The following is a 23,053-nucleotide window of genomic DNA, read 5'->3' on the forward strand; positions in this document are numbered from 1 at the left end:
TCAGCTAGTCCAAGCTAGTCCATGTGATTGATTTTGAAGACTATGGCTATGAGGATAATGAGGGTTATTATGGAGAAGATTATGGAGCAAATGAAGATTATGGATACTATGGTGAAGAATGTGAGTATGGAGATTCTTATACTTCCAACAATGACTTTGAAGATGGCGATGCTTGAAGATATGACTCTTCTACATACTCTTTGATGAATGTAATAGCAAAAAAAGTAATTATGAGCATGATGATAATCAGGGGAGAATTTATGTAGTAATTTTGGATCACGTGAATACATGGTCTTTCCGTAAAACTAGGTATTTTATGTATACATTTTTTTAAATTTGTATAATATTAACTGCTGGAACACATGCTACAAGAAGGCTAAATGGTGCACTTGGTTGAATGTTGAGTTAATTACCTAGAGGACTAGGGATCCATTCCCACTTAATACATTTTTTCCTTTTTTTTTTTTTAATTTTTTTTTTTAAAATGGTGAATCCATATTTTAAAAATCCTAGATTCGCCTCTGATGATAATAATGAGGAAACTCCTAGAGAATATTTTTGTTCATCTTTGTTCTATGGTTCTAATTCTAAACATGAAACTAGTAATATTTCTTATGTTTGTTTTGTTGGAGGAGGTGGTGGTAGATCTTTAATAAGAAATTTAAGACAAAATGTAAATAGATATGCTACTTATGGTAGAAATATTATACATCGGCCTAATGATGACTTGTGCTTTGATAAAACGAGATCATTTTGTTGAACAACATGAGTGTGATGAAGCATGCATTGACTAATTTGTGAAAGAAAGAAACAACTCCGTTTATGTTTATTGAAAAATCGAAAGACTTAATGGTGCCATGATTGTGCACAGTAAGAGTTACATGAAAGTTCAAGAATTGATTGAGCCCTTAAGTTGAAGACTAAGAAATATCCTTGACCGTATAGGTTGCTTTGGCTAAATAGAAGAGGAACTTTAGAGATAACAAAATAAGTTTTGTAAAGTTCCAAATTGGCAAATTTCAAGATGAAGCATTATCTGATATTATCACAATGACAGTTTGTCATCTATTACTTGGGAGGTCTTGGATAATTGTAAGAGTAAGCAACATTTGACAAAAACACTAACAAGTGTTGTGTCAACCCAAAAAGTTACAAGTACTTCTTTATGTCATCTACACTTTTGAAGGTGAAAAAAAAGGTACTTGGAGATGCTAGAATTGACAAAAAGAAAGACAAAGTTTAAGAAAAAAGGAAGTCACTAATAAAAAGAGGAATATGAAGAGGAAAGTTGATGATTCTCAAAGTGTAAAGTTCAAAGTTGAAGTGAAGAATCGCCTTACTCCTTCAAAGGGGATTCTTGGAGCTTGTCCAAATTCAAAAGAACGTGAGAGAGAAGATAATTAGAGAAGTAAGAGAGTCGCAACTCAAGAGTAAAAAAATGAGAGCCTGAATTGAGGATAGTGAATGATCTGCGTTAAGAATAGAGAGAAGCAGTGAAATGAGAAAAATAAAAAGAAAGATGAAAAGAAAATTGAGAGAAATGAAGAAAAAGAGAGTTTGAGAGAGCTTGCTTCTTATTTCAACTCTAGTGATAATCCTTGTTCCTCTCCTAGTTGTAATGTCTGTGTGGTAGGTACGTTTGGAAACAAAGGCACGAAGGAAAGATAGTCATAAATTAATTAGTTAAAAGTTTTAATATCAATAAGGGCAAATGAATCAAATTACTAACTTTCAGCATTAATGATAAACAGGTAAAACGATTTGTTACATCGAAAATCAAAATAAGAAAGGCAAGCATAATCTTGCAAACTACAAGAAAGGCTAGTCTTACAAGACCAAACAGTCGGGTCTCTGAAATTATCCCTAATATAAAACCATATAACCATAGAGATTGTTCCTTCATGCATATGTTGATTCTCTTTGGGTAAACTTCAATGTATAATTGGGAACTTTTGGTGTTATGCCGTTACATAACCTGTTTTAACATACATGGATGCATTTCAGAGTGTGTGTTCTTGAAACCCGAGTGAGAGCCTTCTCTGTCACCTTGTTCGTCATTCCTCATCTGTTGATGGGTTCTCCACATCACTCTCGCTACTTGAATCATCACTATCTGCAACTGAGGACTGACCTTGTTTCGAACCAGAATTTTCATGAAGGCTATACTTGAGGAACTTCACCCTGTTTTTGTGTTTTGAATCTTTTCCTTTGCGCTTTCTTTTTTCAGGTTCTACTGACTGCATTGTGTGGGCAGCAGAGACAAAGGCAGCACTCGCAGATTCATTCATCTTTTCATCACCTTCTTCCTCATCTTCTTCTCCCTTATTATCTATGTAGAAAATAAGATCAGTGTCTGATTTTTTCTTGCTATCTTTCAAAGCTGGTTGTTCAAAGCCCTCCGGCATACTATCTAGCAGCAATTTAGCTCGGGTTTTTGACATGTTATTGTCAAAGATTCTTATCCCGCCATTTTCTATCTTAAGAATCCACCCTGTAATATTCAAGCCAATAACATAAAAGGCCTGTCCTAACTTGGTAGTTAGTACCAAATTGTGTGATAAGATATATTCGAATTACTTACCCAATAATGCAGCAGGGGATGAACAACTTGGTTCACTAGCTTTGTCTTCTGTACCAATCTCACTTCTGATCCACTTGATTATCAAAGAAGGTAAACTAGAACCAGAAAAGGCATTTGTGTAAGAGATTGCTTTCATCTGGTCCTTCTGTTTTCTGCAGACAAAGAAACATTCAATCAAATTTCAGCGTCTCAAAAAAAGAACTTAAGAGGATGATGCCCGAGCTTTCCTACCTATTTAACTCTATAGCTTCACCAGTAACTAACAGCCTTGCCATGATAATACTTTTCACGTGCTTGGCAGAGAGCTGACCCATTCGCTCAGGCTTTAAGAAAGAATATTCCACCAGTACCACAGCATCGTAGAGTATCTTTCTTAAACACCTCTGGTCGTCCGAATTCTGCAGCGGAATAGGAGGTGAAAATCTGAGGAAAGTCCACTGAATCCTCAAAATACAACAAAAGCATAATTGGGGAAACTTATACTTTAAGCCTATGACACACTAGAGTTGTCGATTGAGCAAATTTAAAAGCTTATAGTAAATTCAGAACATTATTATACAAAGTGGTTTCAGCCAAAAGGAACTAAAAATAATCCAGAGAATTCTTCCCCAAAAAGCTAGGATATTGAAGCTGAAAAAAACTCTCACTACGAGAGGGTTCAAAAGACTCAAAGACAGAGGGGCCCCAGCGGCCAAGTGAGTTAAAAGGGAAATTTAGTTTTGTAGTCATTTAAACGTTACTTTTAGTTATGACCTTTTCTACGCGAGATCAGTAAAAATAACACGAGAAAAATGCAAAAATAACACAAGAGATCTTTGTATGGTCATTTCCTTTTAGTCAAACTGTACGTGGGTATAGGAGATCATTTCCTCAAGTTAAAACTGGGGACAAGGTTATTTATTCAAACCTCTCGAGATGCTTTGCACATATTTTAGCTCTTACTAGTTGAGTAAAAGTTAAAGAACAGTGGCAAAGTGAGCTCAAACTGTGACCAAGGCCACATGTTTGAGCCTCTCAAAAAGCTGCTTTGCACAGGTTTTAACTCTTATTATTATGTCGGGAAAAAAATGAAAGAGAAAAAGATCAAAGACAGTGGGGCCAAGATATCTAACCAGTGGAGAGGCTGTTGGGAAAGATGGCTCCAGCAGCATCGTTAAAAGGGTCTCTGAATTCAATGAGAGGAGAACTTAGCATAGTTTGAAAATCACAAAATTTCAGAGGAAACTGCAATACAGAGATGTCAAATAGGTAACCAAACAGAATTCATGGACTATGGAAGAGCAAAGCCAACATATGGAATAAATTCACAGACAAATGGAACAACCAATTCACCAAACAACGTCAATGGATCAAGAACAACTCTATATTTATTCCCCCTCCATCTTATACAGTGTAAAATTCTTAAGGGGTCAATAGAATATGGTAAAGTTATTATTCCTCTTTGTTATGGAAGCATTCAGTAGGCTAGTAGCAGGAAGATCCATCGGGGGTTCGAATTAGCGGATGAAGAGAGAGGTACAGCAGTCATTCTCACCTGATGATACTTTAATAATTTCGTGGAAATATGATTTGATCGTTTGAGGTTGTGTCAAAACTATGTATCAACGTATGAAAGTATGAGTTGGTACCAGTAAATCAAGTGCTGAAGATTTATACTTCTTCATGGATTTGTGGATTACAGCGGCAACAATTATCCATAACATTCTGGGGGCTGCCACTTGGGGAAATCTTAAAGTTGAATGATTTGTGGCAGCCAGAAGTTGACAAAGTTGAAAGAAGGTTGAGTGGATAAGAAGACAATCTCCCTCCGAATTCAATTTGTTTGTCTTACTTTCCTTTTTAGTCCGTTTAAAAAGAATGCCTCTTTCCTTTTAGGCAACTCTTTAATTTCAACTTTCCACATGGCATGTTTAAGACCACAAGATTAAAGGGCATTATGGTACATCCTACATATCTTTAGTTAACAACCACAAGATTCAAAAATCTTTACTTTCTTAAACCCCGTGCCGAGTCAAAACCAGACAAACTAATTAAAACAAAGGGAGTATTAATCTAAGGTAAAACAATACCTTATCAAAAAAGTCTTCGAAGGAAAATAACATTGCTCAAATCTACATTATTGAATACACCCATGTACTCCCTCCGCTCCAATTTAGGTGACATAGTTTGACTTGGTATGGAGTTTAACAAAGAAAGGAAGAATTTCAAAACTTGTCTTAAACATACCATAACAACTTGTGGTCTAAACGTGTTATAACAGGTGTGTATCGTGAACGTTTCTCGTTAAGGATAAAATGAGGATTAAAGTTAAACTATTTTCAAATATAGAAGAGTGTCATTCTTTTATTATAACAGTGGTGTCCATGACAACTTGCACACACCTCGATGTTTTCCACGCGCTACCTGCTAACTCTCACCAGTACAAGTACCAAGTAACTACGTTCAACAAGGCTTGGACAGATGCAAAAATCACCTAGTGTTTTTGCCTCCATCGGGAAAATACGTCTTTCTTTTGGAATTGACTAATAAGGAACAATGTCCTTGCCATAAAAAAATCCCCTCCTTAACAGTGTTATCAAAAGCGAAAAGCGCAAAAAGGCTCTAAGGTCAGCTAGGGCTTTATGCACAAAGTGCAAATAAAGCGTGGGCTTTAATGAAAAAAGGCGCAATGGTACAAAGTACAAATATATATATATATGTTTAGGCCAAGACTAATAATAATAAGCAGGAATAACAAATATATGGACAAAGAAATTGTAAAAGCTTTACGATAAAGTGAAATATGAATTATCTAGTGTCACCTCTTCAAGAGAGGCCCGTTGGCAAGGAAAAGTAAGTCTTAGAGCCTTGATGATGACACTGAAGCGCACATAAAGCGAGGCGAAGCGCTCAACATGTTTTGAGCCTCGCTTCGGGGCTTAAGTGCGCTTTAAGCGCACCTTTGACAACAGTGCTCCTTAACTGACGTCTTCCTTCATTTTTTGAGAAAGGTACCAAGACGGTACAGAAAAGTACAAAACAAAGAGAATCTAGGATAGCTGTTACAATCAATTCCGCATATCCAAGATCTCATGGCATCTTCCTTCATTGATGCATTTCTATGCTAAAACCAACGTTTTAATTATGTTGTGACCTAAAGACCCAATAAACCTAGGTGCTTGTCTACGCTTCCACTCCAACAACAATAGGATGGTATGAAGTCAACAAGGCAAAAGTCATTTACTGTGAGTTTGTGCTATACGCATGAAAGAAGTAGGAGATTTCCATAATGATGAAACGAAACATCCAAAATGAATACAATTTTTTTTTTTTCCAAATGACCACTACATTCATCTATATGATCATCAATACGCACCATCAAAGCCATCAGAAATATAACTCCAAAACAATTCTAAGGAAATGAACTCAAGGATCCAAGGATGACAGCATTTAATCAGAACATAAACAAAGAGAAAAGAGTGTTCATACGGAGGGGTAGCTGCCTTAATAGAAATTATACAAAGCGTTCCTAATTCCCAGAGGTTAGGCACAAAGTGACTTCACAGAGATTTTGAGTTTTGAATTGTGCAAAGAGGTAAATTTGCCTGTTATTTAAATCACTAGCATCACGATTGTTGGCTTTTGAGAAGATTGGGTATAATTAGGGCTGGCAAAATGGTTAAAGATACAAGTAACTATCCAATCCGACCCATTAGACATTGGTTGGATATCTGACTTTTTTAAAATGGATCAAATATGGCTAGTATCCAAATATCCACTAAAAATGGATAATATGCATATCCATATTTCAATACCCAATGCAGGTTATTTTTCATGAGTTCTTGTTTTCTCAGAGTCTAAGCTTATTTTGGTTTTTAGCTTGTGCTCTCACCTAACTATTCCTAAAACCATGGATATAATGGATATCCATATTATCGCCGGTAAATCAATTTTCAATCCATGTTAAATATGGGCGGGTCGGATATTTTATCCGTTTTTGTTTAATCCATTTTCGACCAGCCCGTTTGCCACTCCGAGGTATAATTTGTCACTTTGACAGGCAGTCCCTAACTCCCTGGGGCACTTGACCCAAAATTTCGATGTTTGAACAACACTGATAAGAATAACAAGTTATATAGAGTGTAATACTGTGATTCGGAAGGTGTACTGCTCGTACAGCCTCAATATGACATTGAAAAGTCAAACACTTCAATAGGAAAGCAATTTCAATCATAGACACTAACCGAAGAAGTATGCATTCCGAATCCCAGTGATGGAAGCAACAATCCACGCCCTCAGCTCGTCATGCAATTCTTTTCTGGAACCAACCTCCATAAACCTCAGGCATAACTTCAACAAAAACGCCTCCGCAATCACACAACCAGCCAACGCACCCATCTCACACCCTTCACCATTAACTCTTTCAACAGTCTCATCACTCAAAAGTGGAAAAAAAGCTCTCATTTCATCTTCAACCCTATTATCCCACATCCAAACATTCACTAACTCCCTCATTGGCCTAACAAATCCCTCCGAAACATCGCAATTATTCTCCTCTACACTCTCACAACATACATTAACATACCCAAGAATTGAATCAACCAAACCATTTACCTCTCTCACAAATTTCTTCTCTTTTTTACCATTCTGCTCAAAACCTTTCAAACCCTTTACTAACTTAAACACATTATACATAACAGGTGCAATTAACGCAACGCTTTTAAACGAATAACACGAAGCAGAACAAGAAACTATAAATTGAAACAAATCTTTTATAGCTGCAACCCTTTTTAAAGGGTCATTTTCAAAGCTGAAGCTTCGATAAATTAGAGATGAGTACACCCATACAGCTTCAAAAGGCGGGTCAACCCTACATTGTATTAATTCGTTGAAATTTGAACTCAAAGATAACAACTTTTCGGAGTTTAGTTCGTGGAGCGAGTCTAATACTGCTTGAATTTGATTATTTAGTGCAGTTTCATAGTTTTGTCCAAGGAGATTATTGGAAAATTGAGGTTTTAGGGATTCCACAGGAATTGAAACCATAACTCTGGCGAAAAATTCAAAAAAAAAAAAAATGACAGGTTTTGGAAGGAAAAGCTAAAACCCTAATTAGTCAGTGGTTCCCAAGAACAGGGAGAGTATAGGGTTTTAGGAAGTTTTTTAGTCAAAATTGTCGAGTAGGTCTATTTGGTCCATTAAATATAGCGCTGAATATTTTTAGTCCTTTAATTTGCTAAAGTGGAGCAGATTTGGTCCAACTAATACAGTGGACTTAAACCAACGGTGACTATCAAAAGACATTACTGAAAATACGGCAAAATTGGGAAAAATAAAAAACCTCGGTTCTTAGGTCAGTTTAATTAAAAAGTTTGATCAGAGTTTTGAACAATAAATTGAAATATATTTTTTAAATAAATCCACCAAGCCCAGTTGGTTATGCTAAAATATTTTTGCGGAATATGTAGAGGATCGAGCTCGGTCCATTTTTATTTTCTCTCTTTTTTTTTTTTGTTTAAAAAGGACCGATCGAGCTCGGTCGGTTTTATTAAAAAAAAAAAAATTAACTTTTTTTGGATCAAACCGACTGAATAGGTCAGTTTTTGGGTGTCTCCAATAGTGGATCGGTTTTGCCGTGTTTTTTTTTTTTAGTTACTGTTAGTTAATAAGTACTCAGTTAATAAGACAGGACATGGCGTAGTTTCAGCTTACCGAGGACATGACCTTAGATAGGAGGTTGTGGAGGACTCAGATTAGGATAGAAGGTTAGGAAGTGGTCTCGCTTACTTCTTTCGTCCTAGTAGTTGTAGTTTGCTCATTCGTTTATTGCCATCTAATTTCTGCTTATATTGTTGGGTCTTGTACTTGAGTATCTTATTTATTTATGGTAGCTATGTTTATCATGACTCTCTCGCTTTTTTGTTGCTTCTCGTTTTCATATTGTTTTGTTATCTTGTCTTATCGACCTTTTGTTTTGTTACTACTCTTGGTAGGGGTCTTTTCGGAAAATTTTCAGTAAGGTTTTGTCTCCTTCTATCACACATTGTGGGAATTTAGTGGGTATGTTATTGTTGTTGTTAGTTAGTTAGTTAATAAGTACACTATGTTAGTTGGACCAAAAATTCTCCACTTTAGCAAAATTAAGAGAGCAAAGATACTTAGGATTATATTTAATGGACAAAAATAGACCTAGTCCCGAGGATAAATAAGGGACTATTTTGGCTAAAAACTCGCGTTTAGGAGAGTGGCTATTTTTCCTATGCATCGGCAGTGTAATTCCTTATTGTGTGCCAGCATAAGAAACGCATGACATGTGTATGTTTCAGTCCAAATGGCTGAAATAGTGGGGCCCCTTGACACGTAGGACAGCAACAGCCAATAGGAAACAACTAGACACGTAAGAAGACCAACGACATCGTACGAGGTCTCCTCCTTAAATCTTAACAGAAGTGTTCAGTGAAAGTATTCGAATTTCGAAATCTTTGTTGACTGAACCAATGGCGAAATTTGATAAGGTTGCATTGTTATTGCTGTTATCATTAACGGTGTTAACAATATGGTTTCCGATTGTTGAATGTACAAAGAAAGCAGTAGGGGTAGCTAGAAAAGAAGACATTCCCTATATAAAATGTCAGGTGTGTGAGAAACTGGCATATCAGCTATACAATCAAGTTCAGAACAAACAAATTGAGATCTCACCAAAGAAGGTAACTTTCTCATCTGGGGTTCCCTTTTCTTGAGCTCAATTTATGTATAATCTATAGTTCGGTAGTTGATTTCCTCATATGGTCACTAGACTAATAGTTATTATCTCAGAAAGTCACTTTCTTTGTTTGAAGGAAATTAGAATTAAGAAGAGGGGTGAGAAATACTTTCTGAGATAATAACTATTAGTTGAGTGACCATTTGAGAAATCAACCCTATAGTTTGGTGTTCTTGAAAGTTCAATTTACGTATACTTTGATAGTTGATTTCTCATATGGTCACTCAACTACTCCCTCCGTGCCAATTTATCTGGCACCATTTGACTAGGCACGGGATTTAAGAAAGAAAGAAAGACTTTTAAGATTTGTGATCCAAAACAAGCGTCTGTAAATCATATCATATCGTAAAGTTAAATTGTTTCTAAATATAGAAATGTGAAATTTTTTTGGGGACAAACTGAAAAGGAAAGTGTGATACATAAATTGGACGTAGGGAGTAATAGTTATTATCTTAGAAAGTCGCTTTCTTTGTTGAAGGAAATTGGAATCAAGAAGAAAGGTGATTTTTTGAGATAGTAATCATTAATTGAGTGACCATGTGAGAAATCAACCCTATAGTTTGGTGTTCTTGAAGGTTGGATTGATTAGAATTCAGAATACTGATTGGACATGTAAGTTTCTTGATGGTTATTGGATGATATGTTGATATTTTCTTTTAAGGAGTATTGTTTTGTTGGAGTTTGTTTTTATTTTGTTTAATTCTTCTGTTTGTCTGATGCAATGGATATGGTTTGATGACGTCAGATCTCGGAGTATCAGATAATAGAGATTTCAGAGAATGTATGTAATTTAAAGAAGCAGGAAGCTGATTGGATCCTTAAAATTGATATAGTTGAACAAGGAGATAGGTTGGAGGTAAGAATTCTGCAAGCCTGTCTTTTTTTACTTATATAATGGCTTTGTCGATCTTCTTTACGAATAACTTCTTTTTGGTGAATTGGGCTTTACTGTGTTAAATCTCAAAGAGCTACTTTGAGATTGGGTGCTCAGCCAATATTTTGTAAGTTATTAGTAGTATCTGATGTGAAAATATAGTGTTTTGGTGAAAAACAATGGGTGCTTGTGCCCCTAGTAGCTACAATAGAGGTCCACCATTGTTGGTATACAATCAGGGGTCATGATTCCTGCATAAAATAATACATAAATTGACTCATAACTTGTACATGTTTTAGTTATGCAAGATTGTAGATAGCAACTAAAATGCTACTGTTTGAAGTCCTACATTGGTAGTGGGATGGGTAATTGGTCTCTTTATATGTACTTGGACAATCCTCCCCTCATGAGCTAGCTTTTGGGGTTGAGTTAGGCCCAAAATCCATTTCTTTACAGCTACCAAACATGGTAAGTACTAGTTATGCTGGTTTTAGTACATAAAAAATTCACTTCCTAGCCAGCAACCAAACCATCCTTCAGTGTAGCTTTTCTAATTAGGCTGCTGGAAAGTTAAACACATCTATGTTTCATTCATTGTCGGCAATTGACAACTCTGTCGCCAAACACTGTATTTCCTATGCTATTACTTGCACAGTGTAGCTTTTAATTTGAAAGAATTATTGAAGTTTTGGCGGTGGGCATCAGGTTCATCATTTTATATATTTCTGAGAGGATTCTTATTTGACATTACCAATGTTCAGCTGCTTGAACAAGACTCTGAAGGACAATGTAATTCGGAATGCAAAACATTAGAGCGTGCTTGTCAAGATGTAAGTTATCCTACTTATGTTGTGCATTTGGTATTAGCAGTGATGCAAACAAACACTTGTTTCATGAATGCTTAAAGGGATCGTATGTTCATAATGACATGATGCACGTGCACACTTACATTTGACTCTGCAGCTACAGAAGTGTTTTTAACTTTTTTCCAAATAAAAAGCTCATCTCCTTCCCAATTTCCTCTCCTAGTGCAATTATGATTTGATCACATTTATAACGATATCCATACTCTTTGGCTTCCTAAGCTAAAAAATTGACAGCATGGTGCATGTCGCTCTTGAAAATGTTTCTTTTTTGCTTCAGTGAGAGTGGTGCTTATTTAACTGCTGGAAGTGCTTTGATTCAAACCTTAGAGCTTCCTTTCTATCCTTTCGCCTCTGCTAGTAGTGTTAGGTTTGTGAAGTTGATTCATGTGCCAACATTGTGCAAAGTATAACTTGTCTTGTAAATAGGTTCTATATGTTGCTGTCTTGTGTAAGAGTTAAGACAAGCAAACTATTTTCTTGCAGCAATTATCTTTCTTCATATTTTGCAGGTCATGGACTATTCTGATACGGATGTGGCAGAATATTTATACAACAACAAACCAGATCTTGATTCTTTGAAAAGTTTTCTTTGCAAGGATTTGACCAAAGCTTGTAGTAAGGCACCACCTCCAGTTCCTAAGGTAATGTCAAGCTTTATGACATTGAGGTTTAAATGTACCTTCATTCAATATCTGAAATTCTGTGCGTTTCTTCTCCTTCCTCGTGCCTTCTGGCCCCACTGGTTATCTGGTTTTGTGAAAAATATAGCACATAGTCCTTGTTCTATAGACATGAAAGATAGACCACATCCAAAATGCTTTCATTTTTTGTTGTAATCTTTGACTGCTAAGCTGCATCTTCTATCAGACATATAGTTGGTTTATGCCAGTAATTCAACTGTAGGAAGAGTGAGCTGTGCTTGAGCACATGCTGTTTTAAAATATTTGGTTATTGGATACACAGAAATATGTGCGAGTGATGTGATGAAAAACTATATACATGTAATAGTTTCCTTCCTTTTTGGGAAAGAAAATGAAATTGGTTGCTAGCAATACTGAGAGACTACATCTAAAGAGTAAATTGATTGAAAATTAAGTAGCTAAATCATAGAAAATAAGCATGGTCATAGTGAGGACGATATGAAAAGGTGCTAATTTATGGACGAAAACCTTTTGGAAGTGCTGGGCTAGAGGCATACATCATTATGCAAAGTTATGTTAATATAGTAATATAGGTCCTTTCACTTGGAAAACCTTTAATGACAGATTTTCCCCATCAAGAATACGTCTGAGCATAATTATTTGGCTGGAGGCTATTTATTTTAAGCATTGTATAGCAATTACTGTGATAAATTCTTGACTATCTAGGTGCTACATGTTGATTTAGCAGCTAAATAAGCAATAAGATTAGGTTTCACATTAACAGTTTGGTGATTCTTTCTTCCCATCAAGAATACATCTGAGCATTTCATAATTATTTGGCTGGAGGCTATTTATTTTAAGCATTATGTAGCATGTTCTGTGATAAATTCTTGACTATCTAGATGCTACATGTTGATTTAAACAGTTAAATAAGCAATAAGATTAGCTTTCACACAGTTGGTGATTCTCTCTTCTTTTGCTTCAGAATAGAGTCCCAGGAGAACCTTTTGTTGCCAAGTCCTCAAAAGAGGCTGAAATGGAAAAGCTAATGCGATCCATGCAGGTAATTTTCTTTACATAGGTGTCAACTGCATGATTTCCTTCCATAATATGCCTGTCATAGAAAATCTGAAATTGACAACATTTTGCTTCAGGGTATGCCTGGAGCCCCCGGTATGCAAATGTATTCCAGGGAAGATTTGATGAACCAAAAGTTCGGTGATGAAGATGTTGATGACGACGATGATGATGAAGGGGACTTCCCCTCAAAGCTGGTACAAACGAGTAGTCTCTTTTGCTAGACTGATTTTAAATCAGTCAAAAGTGCTCAATTAATATGGCATTTTTGTGCAGGGAAAGGTTATGAAAGAAAAAGAAAGTAAGAAGAATGATTGGAAGCAACGGATCACAAAAGGAATTCAGGATACAAGTGAGACTCTGAAGAACCACGCTAACAGAGTATCCTACAGGATGAGAAAGTGGTGGGGAGCGAAGAAAGCACAATGGAAGAAGAGTTCTAAAACCGGTAAAGGAGAGCTATAATGAGCAGCAATTCTTTGTTTCCTCCTCTTTCTTTTCACCCCTTAAAATGTACTCTGATGTTGAATCGTAAGAGTAACACAAAGCTATGCCACCAAAGAGAGACTGGATATCTGTAATTCTCATCTTATGGCCTTGCCCACGAGATTTTTGTTTCTCTGCCAACATCTTCAGAGATTAGATGATGTCATGTACTTCTACTTTAGGTCTAATATTTTGTAAGTCTTTTAATTTTGTTATACATTTATATGTCAAAAAAAATTATAGATAACTTATACTATTTTTAATTTTTATTATTAATGTTACATTATAATATTGGACAAACATGCATTTAAATGGAGCAACATGGACATGTAGATTTATATAACGGACCTCAACTTAAATGAAATTGTGGTGCAATTGTTGTTGCCAACATTTTCAATTAGATCCAATTTCATAGACTTGCTGCCAATCGGATATCCATTGTTAGGCATTCTAGCCGTAGGAGACAAATCTTACAGAGGGAGCTAAGGTTGTCCACAATAGAGGAAGAGGGTGGGGGGCGAGGGAGGGGGCATTCATTCTAGTTGTCTAACTGTGTTGTTTGTTTTGGAGCCAAAGGTCGTGTTGTGTATGATATTCTTCCATGTCAAGTACACTTGAACCAAGTTTTTTCCTTTTACTTAAAACTTTAGCATATCAAGAGAACTAGTTATTTGTTTTCCAATTTTTACTCTGTAGTCAACTTTAGATTCGAAGAATCATGAATAAGGATAATTAGTAAAATAAACACTTAATTAATGCTTTTTAAGGGGGGGGTGCAAAATGGACTCCTAAAAAGGAAGGGGGGAGTGCCAATGATCCTTTATCAAGGAAAAGCCGCACTTGCAAGGTAGCTGTCCGTCCTACACTGCTGACTGAAACCTTGGACCAAGTTATAGTACTTAGTAGTACAACCAATAAGAATATCTTCGTTTCATAAGCACCCTTTAAATAAATTGTCCTTATAGAACTCAGATACAAATGCAGCCAAAAAAACTAAGTTGTGTAGCAAACCACAAATAGAAAGGACAATAACCCACAACTGGGTACGAGAAAGAGTCAGCAGAAACGATAGGCAGAAACTCGTATTTGCCTTTGGGAAAAATGAACCGGGTTGAAAATGATCAGTTCTGCATATAGATATCCGGTGCAACAACCGTTCTGCTTTAGAACAAAGAGGGACAAGCAGAAAACGTATGCTCTCCAACACAGCATCATCGCATCCGATAAGACTGAGTTCTTGAAACAGAACAACGCCGGCCATTTACTGAGTACTTGAGCACTATATCAAGATCTCGAGGATTCTTCTTGTTAGACGCCACAGTCATGCTCCCAACTACAGCTTCCCCCTGGCATAAAGTAAGCACCTCTTCCAGGTAGAGAACCGTTTGCTTCCAGTGTGTGCCACGAGACCTTGGTCCTGCATATACTCTCATGGTCAGAATTAGCTATACTATATTTCTCCTTTCCCCTCTCCTTTTTATTTTATTTGGACAGTGGAAAGTTGAATGGACTCTAAGTGAGATAATAAGTTTCCAATCCCCATCTCATGAGATATACATGTCCATAATGTTCATACAAAATTAGAAAAATGTATCTGCGGATGAAATAATTAGAACGTACTACGTAAAGCCAAAACGCCCATCACCAAAAAAATATACAGCAGCAAGTCAAGGAGCTGCACAGGTGGTCCATTGGTGTCACCTCTATCCTATTCCCCTCTCCTCCTGCCCTCCTCCCCACCCAACACAAACAAATAAAAAAATTGCACAAAAGTTCAACTACAAGACACAAGAAAGCACAAAAATTATGAACCTGTGGAGAAGCCCGTCAATTTGTGACACTTCGTGAAAGAGACATCAAAGTAAGCTACAAGGGCATGGATGTAATCGTCACGTTCTGCGACTAGCTTAAACGGAACTGTGAAGGAAGCATCACCAGTAGCCATCTTAGAGATGTCCATTGTCTATAAAATAAGGACCCTGTTGTGAGTACAGTAAGAAAGACAAAACATCACAGCACATTTTCGGGCTATTCAATATAGCAATTTTGGAGACAAGTATATTTGATCTAGTTACCTTGAGTAATTGGCAATTTGTAACAATCTGCTTCTGATCTACATTATCAACAAGTGGTTCCATTATAGCTTGCTTCCGGATGCAGCTCATATCAAAACCATACACACTATTCCAGACTGCAATAGCATGTAAAAGAGATTGGAATCAGGGCGACAATTTAGCCCATTAATGAAGAGGACGGGTGTAAACTAAAAAGGCCCCATGGAAAGTGCGCACTAAAATACAAAATTCAATATCCATCAAGTAGAAGATGTGAAAGCGATCAATCTCACATTCGATTTTCTCATCCTTGTAGTCAGCATCTTCAATTGCTGTTAAATGCAAAGAAGCTTTATCTGGCAGCACAAGACCATCTTTTACCTGTACAGGCGGAAGAAAGGATATATAATTAAAAAGAGGCCCTTTTTTAGTAGAACTCGCCAACAAAAAGGTCAAAACCCCAAGAAAACTGAAGCAAATAGGAAAATGCCAGAAAATTGGTTTGCAAGTTAAATCAGCTAACCTGGGGAACTCTACTTAAAGCAATAATGAGAAATAGTTCATTCAAAGAGGATAAAGCACATTATCCAGTCACTAATTTTCAGTGACCCCAGGTCTTTAACATAATACAACCCAGCCATAATTCTCATAGTCGTAAGCAAAACCAAATTTTCCAATTTTGAATTACAGGTACCAAGTTTCATAATCTTAAGAAGACAAATTCCCAGTTTTTCACTCATTACGTGGGTAAAACAAATAGTCCACTTACAATTCATCTTTCTTTTCAATTCTCAACCCTCAATGAAGGAAATGAATTACCATACAAAAAACTCTAATAATCTTTTCTGCATGCAAACACCTTGAACTCAGCACAACCAAGAAGACAGACATTTTTTCTTGAATAAAGTGTGTGCCTTAAAAAAAATCCAATTTTGGTGGCTGTGGGGGTTCAACTTGGTGTTGGGTGGAAGGGAGAAGGATCAGCGTGAAGATTTGATCAATGCAGGAAGAGTGATGATAGCTGAAATATGTTTGACTGGTGGGGATGCCATGTTGGGCAAAGTCTAGATTAGCATTCAATAGTAGAATGCAACCCACGCCTTTTTCTTTGAACCCATCGCCAAGCTCAATCAATAAGCTTGGTCTAATTAATATAGAAGAGGTTGCGCATGTCACAGTGTCATGGCTTGGAAAAGGACAAGGGCCCTCTTCATTTATTCCCCACTTATATTTCATTGCTACTAACACTTCTTCCTGCTCATACCTTTTACTTTTCCATCATTTCCATTCTCCCTTAAAAAGGCAATCCCGGACTGCATCTGTCCAGGTTCCCCACACAGTATGTCAAAAGCTTTATATTTTCTTATTGCATAAACAAGAAAAAAGAACACAAAGTATCCACCATGCAAATCTGTGATTCGAGATTTATCTTTGAATTAAATATTCTATTGAAAAGAAGTAATTTCTTTTAGTATTTTACATGGACATAATATCTCAAGAAAGAGCTACTTATGCAAGTGATGCCAACCAGAAGCCAAGGGGATGATTTGAGGATAGGCATCCTGTTAATACCTCTAATAGTAATTAGCTAATGGCATTTACTGTTATAAGCAGAGAAAGGATGATTAGTTACAAACTCCATGGGGAAATTCTATTATGGTTCAAATTATAAATATGTGTATGCACAAAATATTTACATATAATAGTAATAAGATCATATCAGAAGAAAACCTAAATTTCAAGAACTCAATGTTGCATTAAGCAAAGGCAACAGGACTAAACCAATCACAAGTAAAAGCAACTTTTTGAACGTCACAACTAAAAGCAGCTTACCAGCCATTTGTCACGAGCATACAAGACCGTATTTAACATGTTCTCATAGAGTAGAAAGTATCCCATCCACTCAGAAATAATTATATCCACGTTTGGAACCGGAAGGTCAATCTCTTCGACCTTTCCCTTGATAACAGTTATAACTGAGAAAGCAAACAAACTCAGTAGCTAGATAATACGAAAGCACACCAGAAAATGGGTCACAAGGTTCATGACTTAGTGATAAAATCAGCTCACCGTCTGAGAACCCATTGCTTTTTACAATTTCTTGGGCCATATCAGCCATGCTGGAGCACTCAATCTGAAAATTTCAAAATGACAAAGATGGGTCCTATTGCATTAGATAGTTTGGCATTAGCTTCTTCAAGCTTAAAACTTTATTCAACATCAACATATGAAGTAATGCTGCACATCTCAATAATGAAGAGCATAGTAGATAGCATTTGATATGTAGTGTGTGGTGACCAAGACAGCCACCATGTTACTATCAAGAAAAAACAAGAGTATACATAATATACAAGTGATACTATGGCCCAAGAACAAGAGATGGACGCCATACCGCGTAAACATGTTTGGCGCCAACTTTTGCACAAAAGAGTGACAGGATTCCCGTCCCGGCACCCACATCAAGGACCACTTTATCCTTGATTAAGAAGGAGTTTTTGTAAATAACATCTTGGTAAGTCTTAGTTCTCACCACATCCTTTAACATCTCCTGTTATAGAGTAAGATTTACTATTAGAACCATGAATGGAGATTATTTAAGCAAAACCTGAAGCAGCGTCAACAGCAGACCACCACACTTTATGATGAAATATGAGTACTTACTTCATGAATACCTGCAAAAGCATCAATATAAGGAAGGAGGAAGTTAGCTTACCAACTAAAAGACATCGACGGTTAAAAAATTCAAAGGTCAATAAGTTGCTACAAGTATGATTATGGCTAAGCTCAACATGTAAAAGGATATCTAATAAGAACAACATTTGGGGAAGCAACCAATTATAAGAAAATACAGCTTATCTAGAACCAACTAGAGTCTTCCCATAAGCTTCTTCTATTATTTTACTTTTCATCCAAAATAAAGTTCTACATTGAAATTCACAAGACAATAGAAAATAGAACCAAGCGACAAATACGAAAAGAAACACAAAATGTCCATTGTTGCATCATTGTCATTTCTTCAAGAGAGGTGGCATAATTGAAGCTTTCATTGAATGAGGACAGTACACCTTGATAATCCTGTTTATCAAAAGGCATCAGGTTTGATATTTCAAAATCGACTGGCTTGAATCACAGCATGGTTAGCCTCATAGATTGACTGGCTAAGGGAAGGCAGCCTAGATATATGCATCATGTATTCTTCAATGCTGGTGGAAACCATTACATAATACCAAGCATGGTCAGTATTCTCAAGTGACGTGTTGATGCGGACACCAATCAGTCCATCATGGACCTGTATACACAATTTTTTCATCACATTGGGCTTGGGATGTCCGAGCCAGCTTGTGCACACCTCTATTGTTCCACTATATCTGCTAACCTCCCACCAGCATAGGTACAAGGAACTCTACCCACCAAGATCTAGGCAGATGGAAAGAAAACACCTAATTTTTTTGCCTTTGTTGGGATTAGAACTTTAGACATCATGGTTCTCCTCTCATTTTACTGGGCACGCCCTTGGGTGGGACTAATCAACACAGTTTATACTTGGACAGAGGTACATGTGACACTGCCAGCAACGGAGCAGTTTGGAGATCAGCCAGCCAAAGAGCACGAGTCCTTCCAAAAATCAGTACTTTGCTATCATAGCAACAAGAGGACCTACCAAGCAAGGCATTGAACCTAGGTTCAGAGGTCCAGTTGTTAGTGGTACCCTCATCAAGATTGGAAGGGAGGCCAAGGAATTCAATATGCGCCGCTGCTTCTAACCAGTTATTACTACTTCTAAAAATTCTATTACTAGTATATATTTCTGTGCTCTTCAAGGAGACAGAGGGAGGATTTTGCTTGTCTAAGCACAGCTCTATACTTTTACTGCACAATAGAGAAAGGTCAGGTGCTCAGGAGGTTTATACAGTCTTCAAGTTAAGTACTAAATTGACTCTTCCAAAGAGAAATTACCCAATCAAGCTACATCCTGGCACATTCCGCAAGAATGATAAAAATAAAAAAAATAAAAAAAAAGGAATGCCATAATGTGTACACAGATACGTTAAGTACTACTCCCTCCGTTTCAATTTGTTTGTCTTACTTCCATTTTCAGTCTGATTCAAAAAGAATGCTTCTTTCCTTCTTTAAATACAACTTTCCACACGGCATGTTTAAGAACACGAGATTAAAGGGCATTTTGGTACATTATTCATATCTTTAGTTTAAGACAATAAGATTCAAAAAAATCTTATTTATTTTCTTTAACTCCGTGTCAAGTCAAAACCAGATAAACAAATTGAAACAAAGGGAGTACTACTTTTTACTAAGGCCATATTAGCAACCCGAATAACTCAGCAAACGCACAGATACATAGAGAATATTTCCCGTCACATTAAAATAAAGCAATGGCAAGACATCACAGAAGAGAAAAGTGCCATAAGAAATAAATTACCAAAGTGAGAATATGAGTCGAAGTAATAATCAGCACTAGTCTTGTCGCTGTCCACCATAGAGTCACACATGGCAGTGTCTTCTTCCACCTCAACGTTGGAGCTTTCATCTTCCTCGTACTCAAATTTCATCTTTGATGATTTCCTTGCCATTTTCTCTTCAAAGTTTAGGGTTTTAGAACCAAGGCGTGGCTTCTGTTTAGGGTTTAAGCAAGGTGTGCTCAGCTGTGTGGGCTTTAGTTGAGGTTTTATAGTAAAACACTTTACAACAAGGCAGCAACTTGGCTTACTGCCTCGGCTGTTCACACACATAATCAGAGAGTGGCTAACTGCCTATACGGCACCGCATTGTCTTAAATCGTAATCCCTCGTTTGGATTTATGTAAATCTATTGGACTGGACAAGGAGTTTAAAAAACAAGAGAAACTTTTAAACTTGTGGTGTTAAACGAATTATATATATTTTGTAGAGTTATAAATCACTGCATAAAGATAAATTATTTTTAAATATAGAAAGGATCATTCTTTTTGCCACAAACTAATAAAAAAATAGGCTTACATAAATTGAAACCGAGGAAGCATTTGAAAGCCAGTCTTTTTTTTTTTTTTTTTTGGATTGAGATATTAAGTCCCTACTTTTTCTTTTCATCAACTCTTCCGTCCTGTCAAAGTTTTTTGTACCGCTACTGCTCCATTTGTCCCAATTTTTATAAAGGTGTTTGATTTGTCACGGAGTTTAAGAAAGAAAGGAAGACTTTTGAAATTTGTGGCTAAAATGAGTCATGGATATTTGTGTGGCGATAAATCATTTTATTAAGGTAAAATAGGTATTTTAAAGTTAAATTATTACCACATATAGAAGGTGTCAGGTGTAGGTATTTTAAAGTTAAATTATTACCAAATATAGAAGGTGTCAGCTGTCATTCTTTTTTGGCACTGATTAAAAAGGAAAGAGTATCATATAGGTTGGGACAGAGGGAGTAGGGCTGCTTATTGGGCTGATAATTACACTTAACTGTTCGCCTTATCCGTTTCTTAGGCCCGATCCTCTTGGGTTCGGTAATTTAAAAGTTAAGTTTATCTTGAAATAAAATATGCTCATAAATCGTTGATCATAAATTGTTTCAAACCTTTGTTTATAAAAGATGTAAATTTAAAAATTGTTTAAGTTGATTGTCATGACATGTCACTTTGAATAGAGGACTCTTGCTTATTTTTGCTACGTCGGCGGTTGAAATTCGTCAAGCCCACTTGTGTGGAATTTTGAGACCCTCTCAAAAATGTCTCGGTCTCACCGGGGCTCACTCAAATGCTCGTCTTGTGAACTCTCGCGTTTGAATCTTGATGTAAGAAATTTTGAGACCCTCTGAAAATTTCTATCCCAGTTTAGGGTTTTGAGTCGGTTAGCTCTTAGGCTGAACTGTTGAGGGAAGAAATTTTGAGATCTTCATTTCTCGCCCTGGCCGAGGCTCTGGGACCCGCTTAACTCTTGGCCGGATTGTGGAAGCCGATTTTGAGATCCTCTCAAAATTCCGCCCTGGGCGCAGGGTATGTAAGCTCTTGTGCCATTTCTAAGCTCTTCTCGAAATCTCATCTCTGTGGCTTCCTAAGGGTTTCTTGGGTTTTTTGTTTGGTACGACCGAGCTCAAAGAGCGCCGAGGTATCCCGTCGCAACAGGACTCAGGTCGAACATAGTTCGGAAAAAAAGTAGTTGATTTTTGGTTTTTTACAATAATGCGATCGGGTCCCAAATGAACTGCCTACGTATCCCACCATTGGGAGATCAGGTCATTGCGTAGTTCATATTACAAGGATATTATTTGGTTTTTTCTATCTATTTCAAAACGATTACAAGCAAATAAATAACTATTACAAACTTGAAAAAACGTGTCTTCACGCGTAGTACCTATTGATTGTGTATGAGTTGATTGCTTTGGCCACTCTTGGCCGTCCATTTCTGCTAGTATCACCGCTCCTCCGGAGAGTACCTTGTGGGCCACTTGTCATTGTCAGTCAATTTCCTTAATATCCTCTTGATATTCTTGTTGGCCGCCTCCACAGCTCCATTCATTTGTGGCCGATAGGCGATTTGAATCGATAGTTGTCCTTAATTGTTCACAAATGTCCTTCGTCAAAGCGATTATTGCATTTTCTCCATTGTCCGTTATGATGGGCTCTGGTATGTCGAAACGGCATATGATGTTGTTTCGCACAAAATCGGCTACCACCTTCTTTGTCACCGATTCGTGATGCCAGCTTCCACCCGTATTCGGTGAAGTAATCGGCTTGAAACCAAGATGAATCGATATCCATTTGAGGCGGCAGGCTCGATGGGTCCAATAATGTCCATTCCCCAAGTGACGAACGACCAAGGTGAGCTTATAACGTTGAGTTCGCTTCGGGACACTGATTAGATCTCCATTGATTTGGCATTGATGGCATCTTTGCACAAATTTGCAGCAATCGCTTTCCATTGTCATCCAGTAGTAACCTGATCGGAGGATTTTCATAGCTAAAATGAACCTGTTCATTTGAAGTCCACAGGTTCCAGCGTGCACTTCTTCCAATAACTTTGTAGCTTCGGCGACATCCACGCATCTGAGTAATCCTAGATCCGGCGTACTTTTGTAAAGGATTTTCTTGTTCAGGAAGAATCATTAGCCATTCTCCGAATGGTTTTCTTTTGGTTGCTTGAGGTGTTTTCGGATACTCTCCCCATTTCAGATATACCTTTATATCAATATACCATGCCTTGCGATCGGCCTTTGCTTCCACATAAGAACAATAAGCATGTATCTTCTTTTAGACTTATTTCCAACGGGTCAATATGACTGCTTTCGGGATGTTGTAACATAGATGCTATGGTGGCCAGAGCATCAGCGAACTCATTTGAGCCCTTGGTGTATGTTTGAATTCAATCTTTCTGAATTTCTTGCACAACTTTTGTACGAGGTTCACATATGGAAAGATCTTGGCGTTCTTTGTGGCCCACTCACCTTGTACTTAGTGGATCAGCAGATCTGAATCACCTATGACCAATAGCTTCGTAAATACGACGTCCATATCAAAGCTCGTATTCCGTAATGTTGGGCTACCTGCAACGTTGCCCGTTCGATACCAAGACTACTCCGATTCCATAACCCTTGTAATTAGCTGCACCGTCGAAGAATAATATCCATCCTCAATAGGGCTCGGCTATGTCTTTTTCTATCATCAATAGTCCTTCGTCTGGGAAGTCGTGGTTCAAGTGGTTGAATCTCAATCTACCGGCTTCGGCCTTGGGTGAAGTCGGCCAAT

The 23,053-nt window shown here is 37.2% G+C and overlaps 3 protein-coding genes across 4 annotated transcripts; 1 reads left to right on the forward strand and 2 right to left on the reverse strand.

The window, feature by feature from the left end:
• Positions 1-1,712: 1,712 nt before the first annotated feature.
• LOC132037771 (uncharacterized) lies at positions 1,713-7,704 on the reverse strand. The gene is made up of 5 exons (XM_059428376.1): positions 6,805-7,704; positions 3,694-3,746; positions 2,813-2,979; positions 2,582-2,733; positions 1,713-2,491 (listed from the first exon to the last, which is right to left on the reverse strand). Exons 1-5 carry the CDS (start codon positions 7,604-7,606, stop codon positions 2,055-2,057), a joined length of 1,611 nt encoding a protein of 536 aa, XP_059284359.1. The 5' UTR covers positions 7,607-7,704; the 3' UTR covers positions 1,713-2,054.
• Positions 7,705-9,011: 1,307 nt separating this feature from the next.
• LOC132037772 (uncharacterized) lies at positions 9,012-13,539 on the forward strand. The gene is made up of 7 exons (XM_059428377.1): positions 9,012-9,267; positions 10,069-10,179; positions 10,959-11,027; positions 11,573-11,704; positions 12,690-12,767; positions 12,859-12,978; positions 13,058-13,539. The coding sequence occupies exons 1-7, from the start codon at positions 9,058-9,060 to the stop codon at positions 13,244-13,246; spliced, it is 909 nt and encodes a 302-aa protein (XP_059284360.1). The 5' UTR covers positions 9,012-9,057; the 3' UTR covers positions 13,247-13,539.
• A 634-nt stretch (positions 13,540-14,173) lies between these two features.
• Positions 14,174-20,084, reverse strand: LOC132037773 (probable protein arginine N-methyltransferase 1). Of its 2 annotated transcripts, XM_059428378.1 has the most exons (9): positions 19,760-20,084; positions 17,983-17,993; positions 17,714-17,869; positions 17,392-17,455; positions 17,155-17,297; positions 15,615-15,702; positions 15,343-15,458; positions 15,080-15,230; positions 14,174-14,684 (listed from the first exon to the last, which is right to left on the reverse strand). In XM_059428378.1, the coding sequence occupies exons 1-9, from the start codon at positions 20,067-20,069 to the stop codon at positions 14,479-14,481; spliced, it is 1,245 nt and encodes a 414-aa protein (XP_059284361.1). In that variant the 5' UTR covers positions 20,070-20,084; the 3' UTR covers positions 14,174-14,478. The 2 variants fall into 2 exon arrangements, with proteins under 2 accessions (XP_059284361.1, XP_059284362.1); XM_059428379.1 differs by lacking the exon at positions 17,983-17,993 and having other exon boundaries at positions 19,760-20,000.
• Positions 20,085-23,053: the final 2,969 nt, after the last annotated feature.

This window comes from Lycium ferocissimum, chromosome 11 (genome assembly GCF_029784015.1).
Source record: "Lycium ferocissimum isolate CSIRO_LF1 chromosome 11, AGI_CSIRO_Lferr_CH_V1, whole genome shotgun sequence".
NCBI classification, from domain to species: domain Eukaryota; kingdom Viridiplantae; phylum Streptophyta; class Magnoliopsida; order Solanales; family Solanaceae; genus Lycium; species Lycium ferocissimum.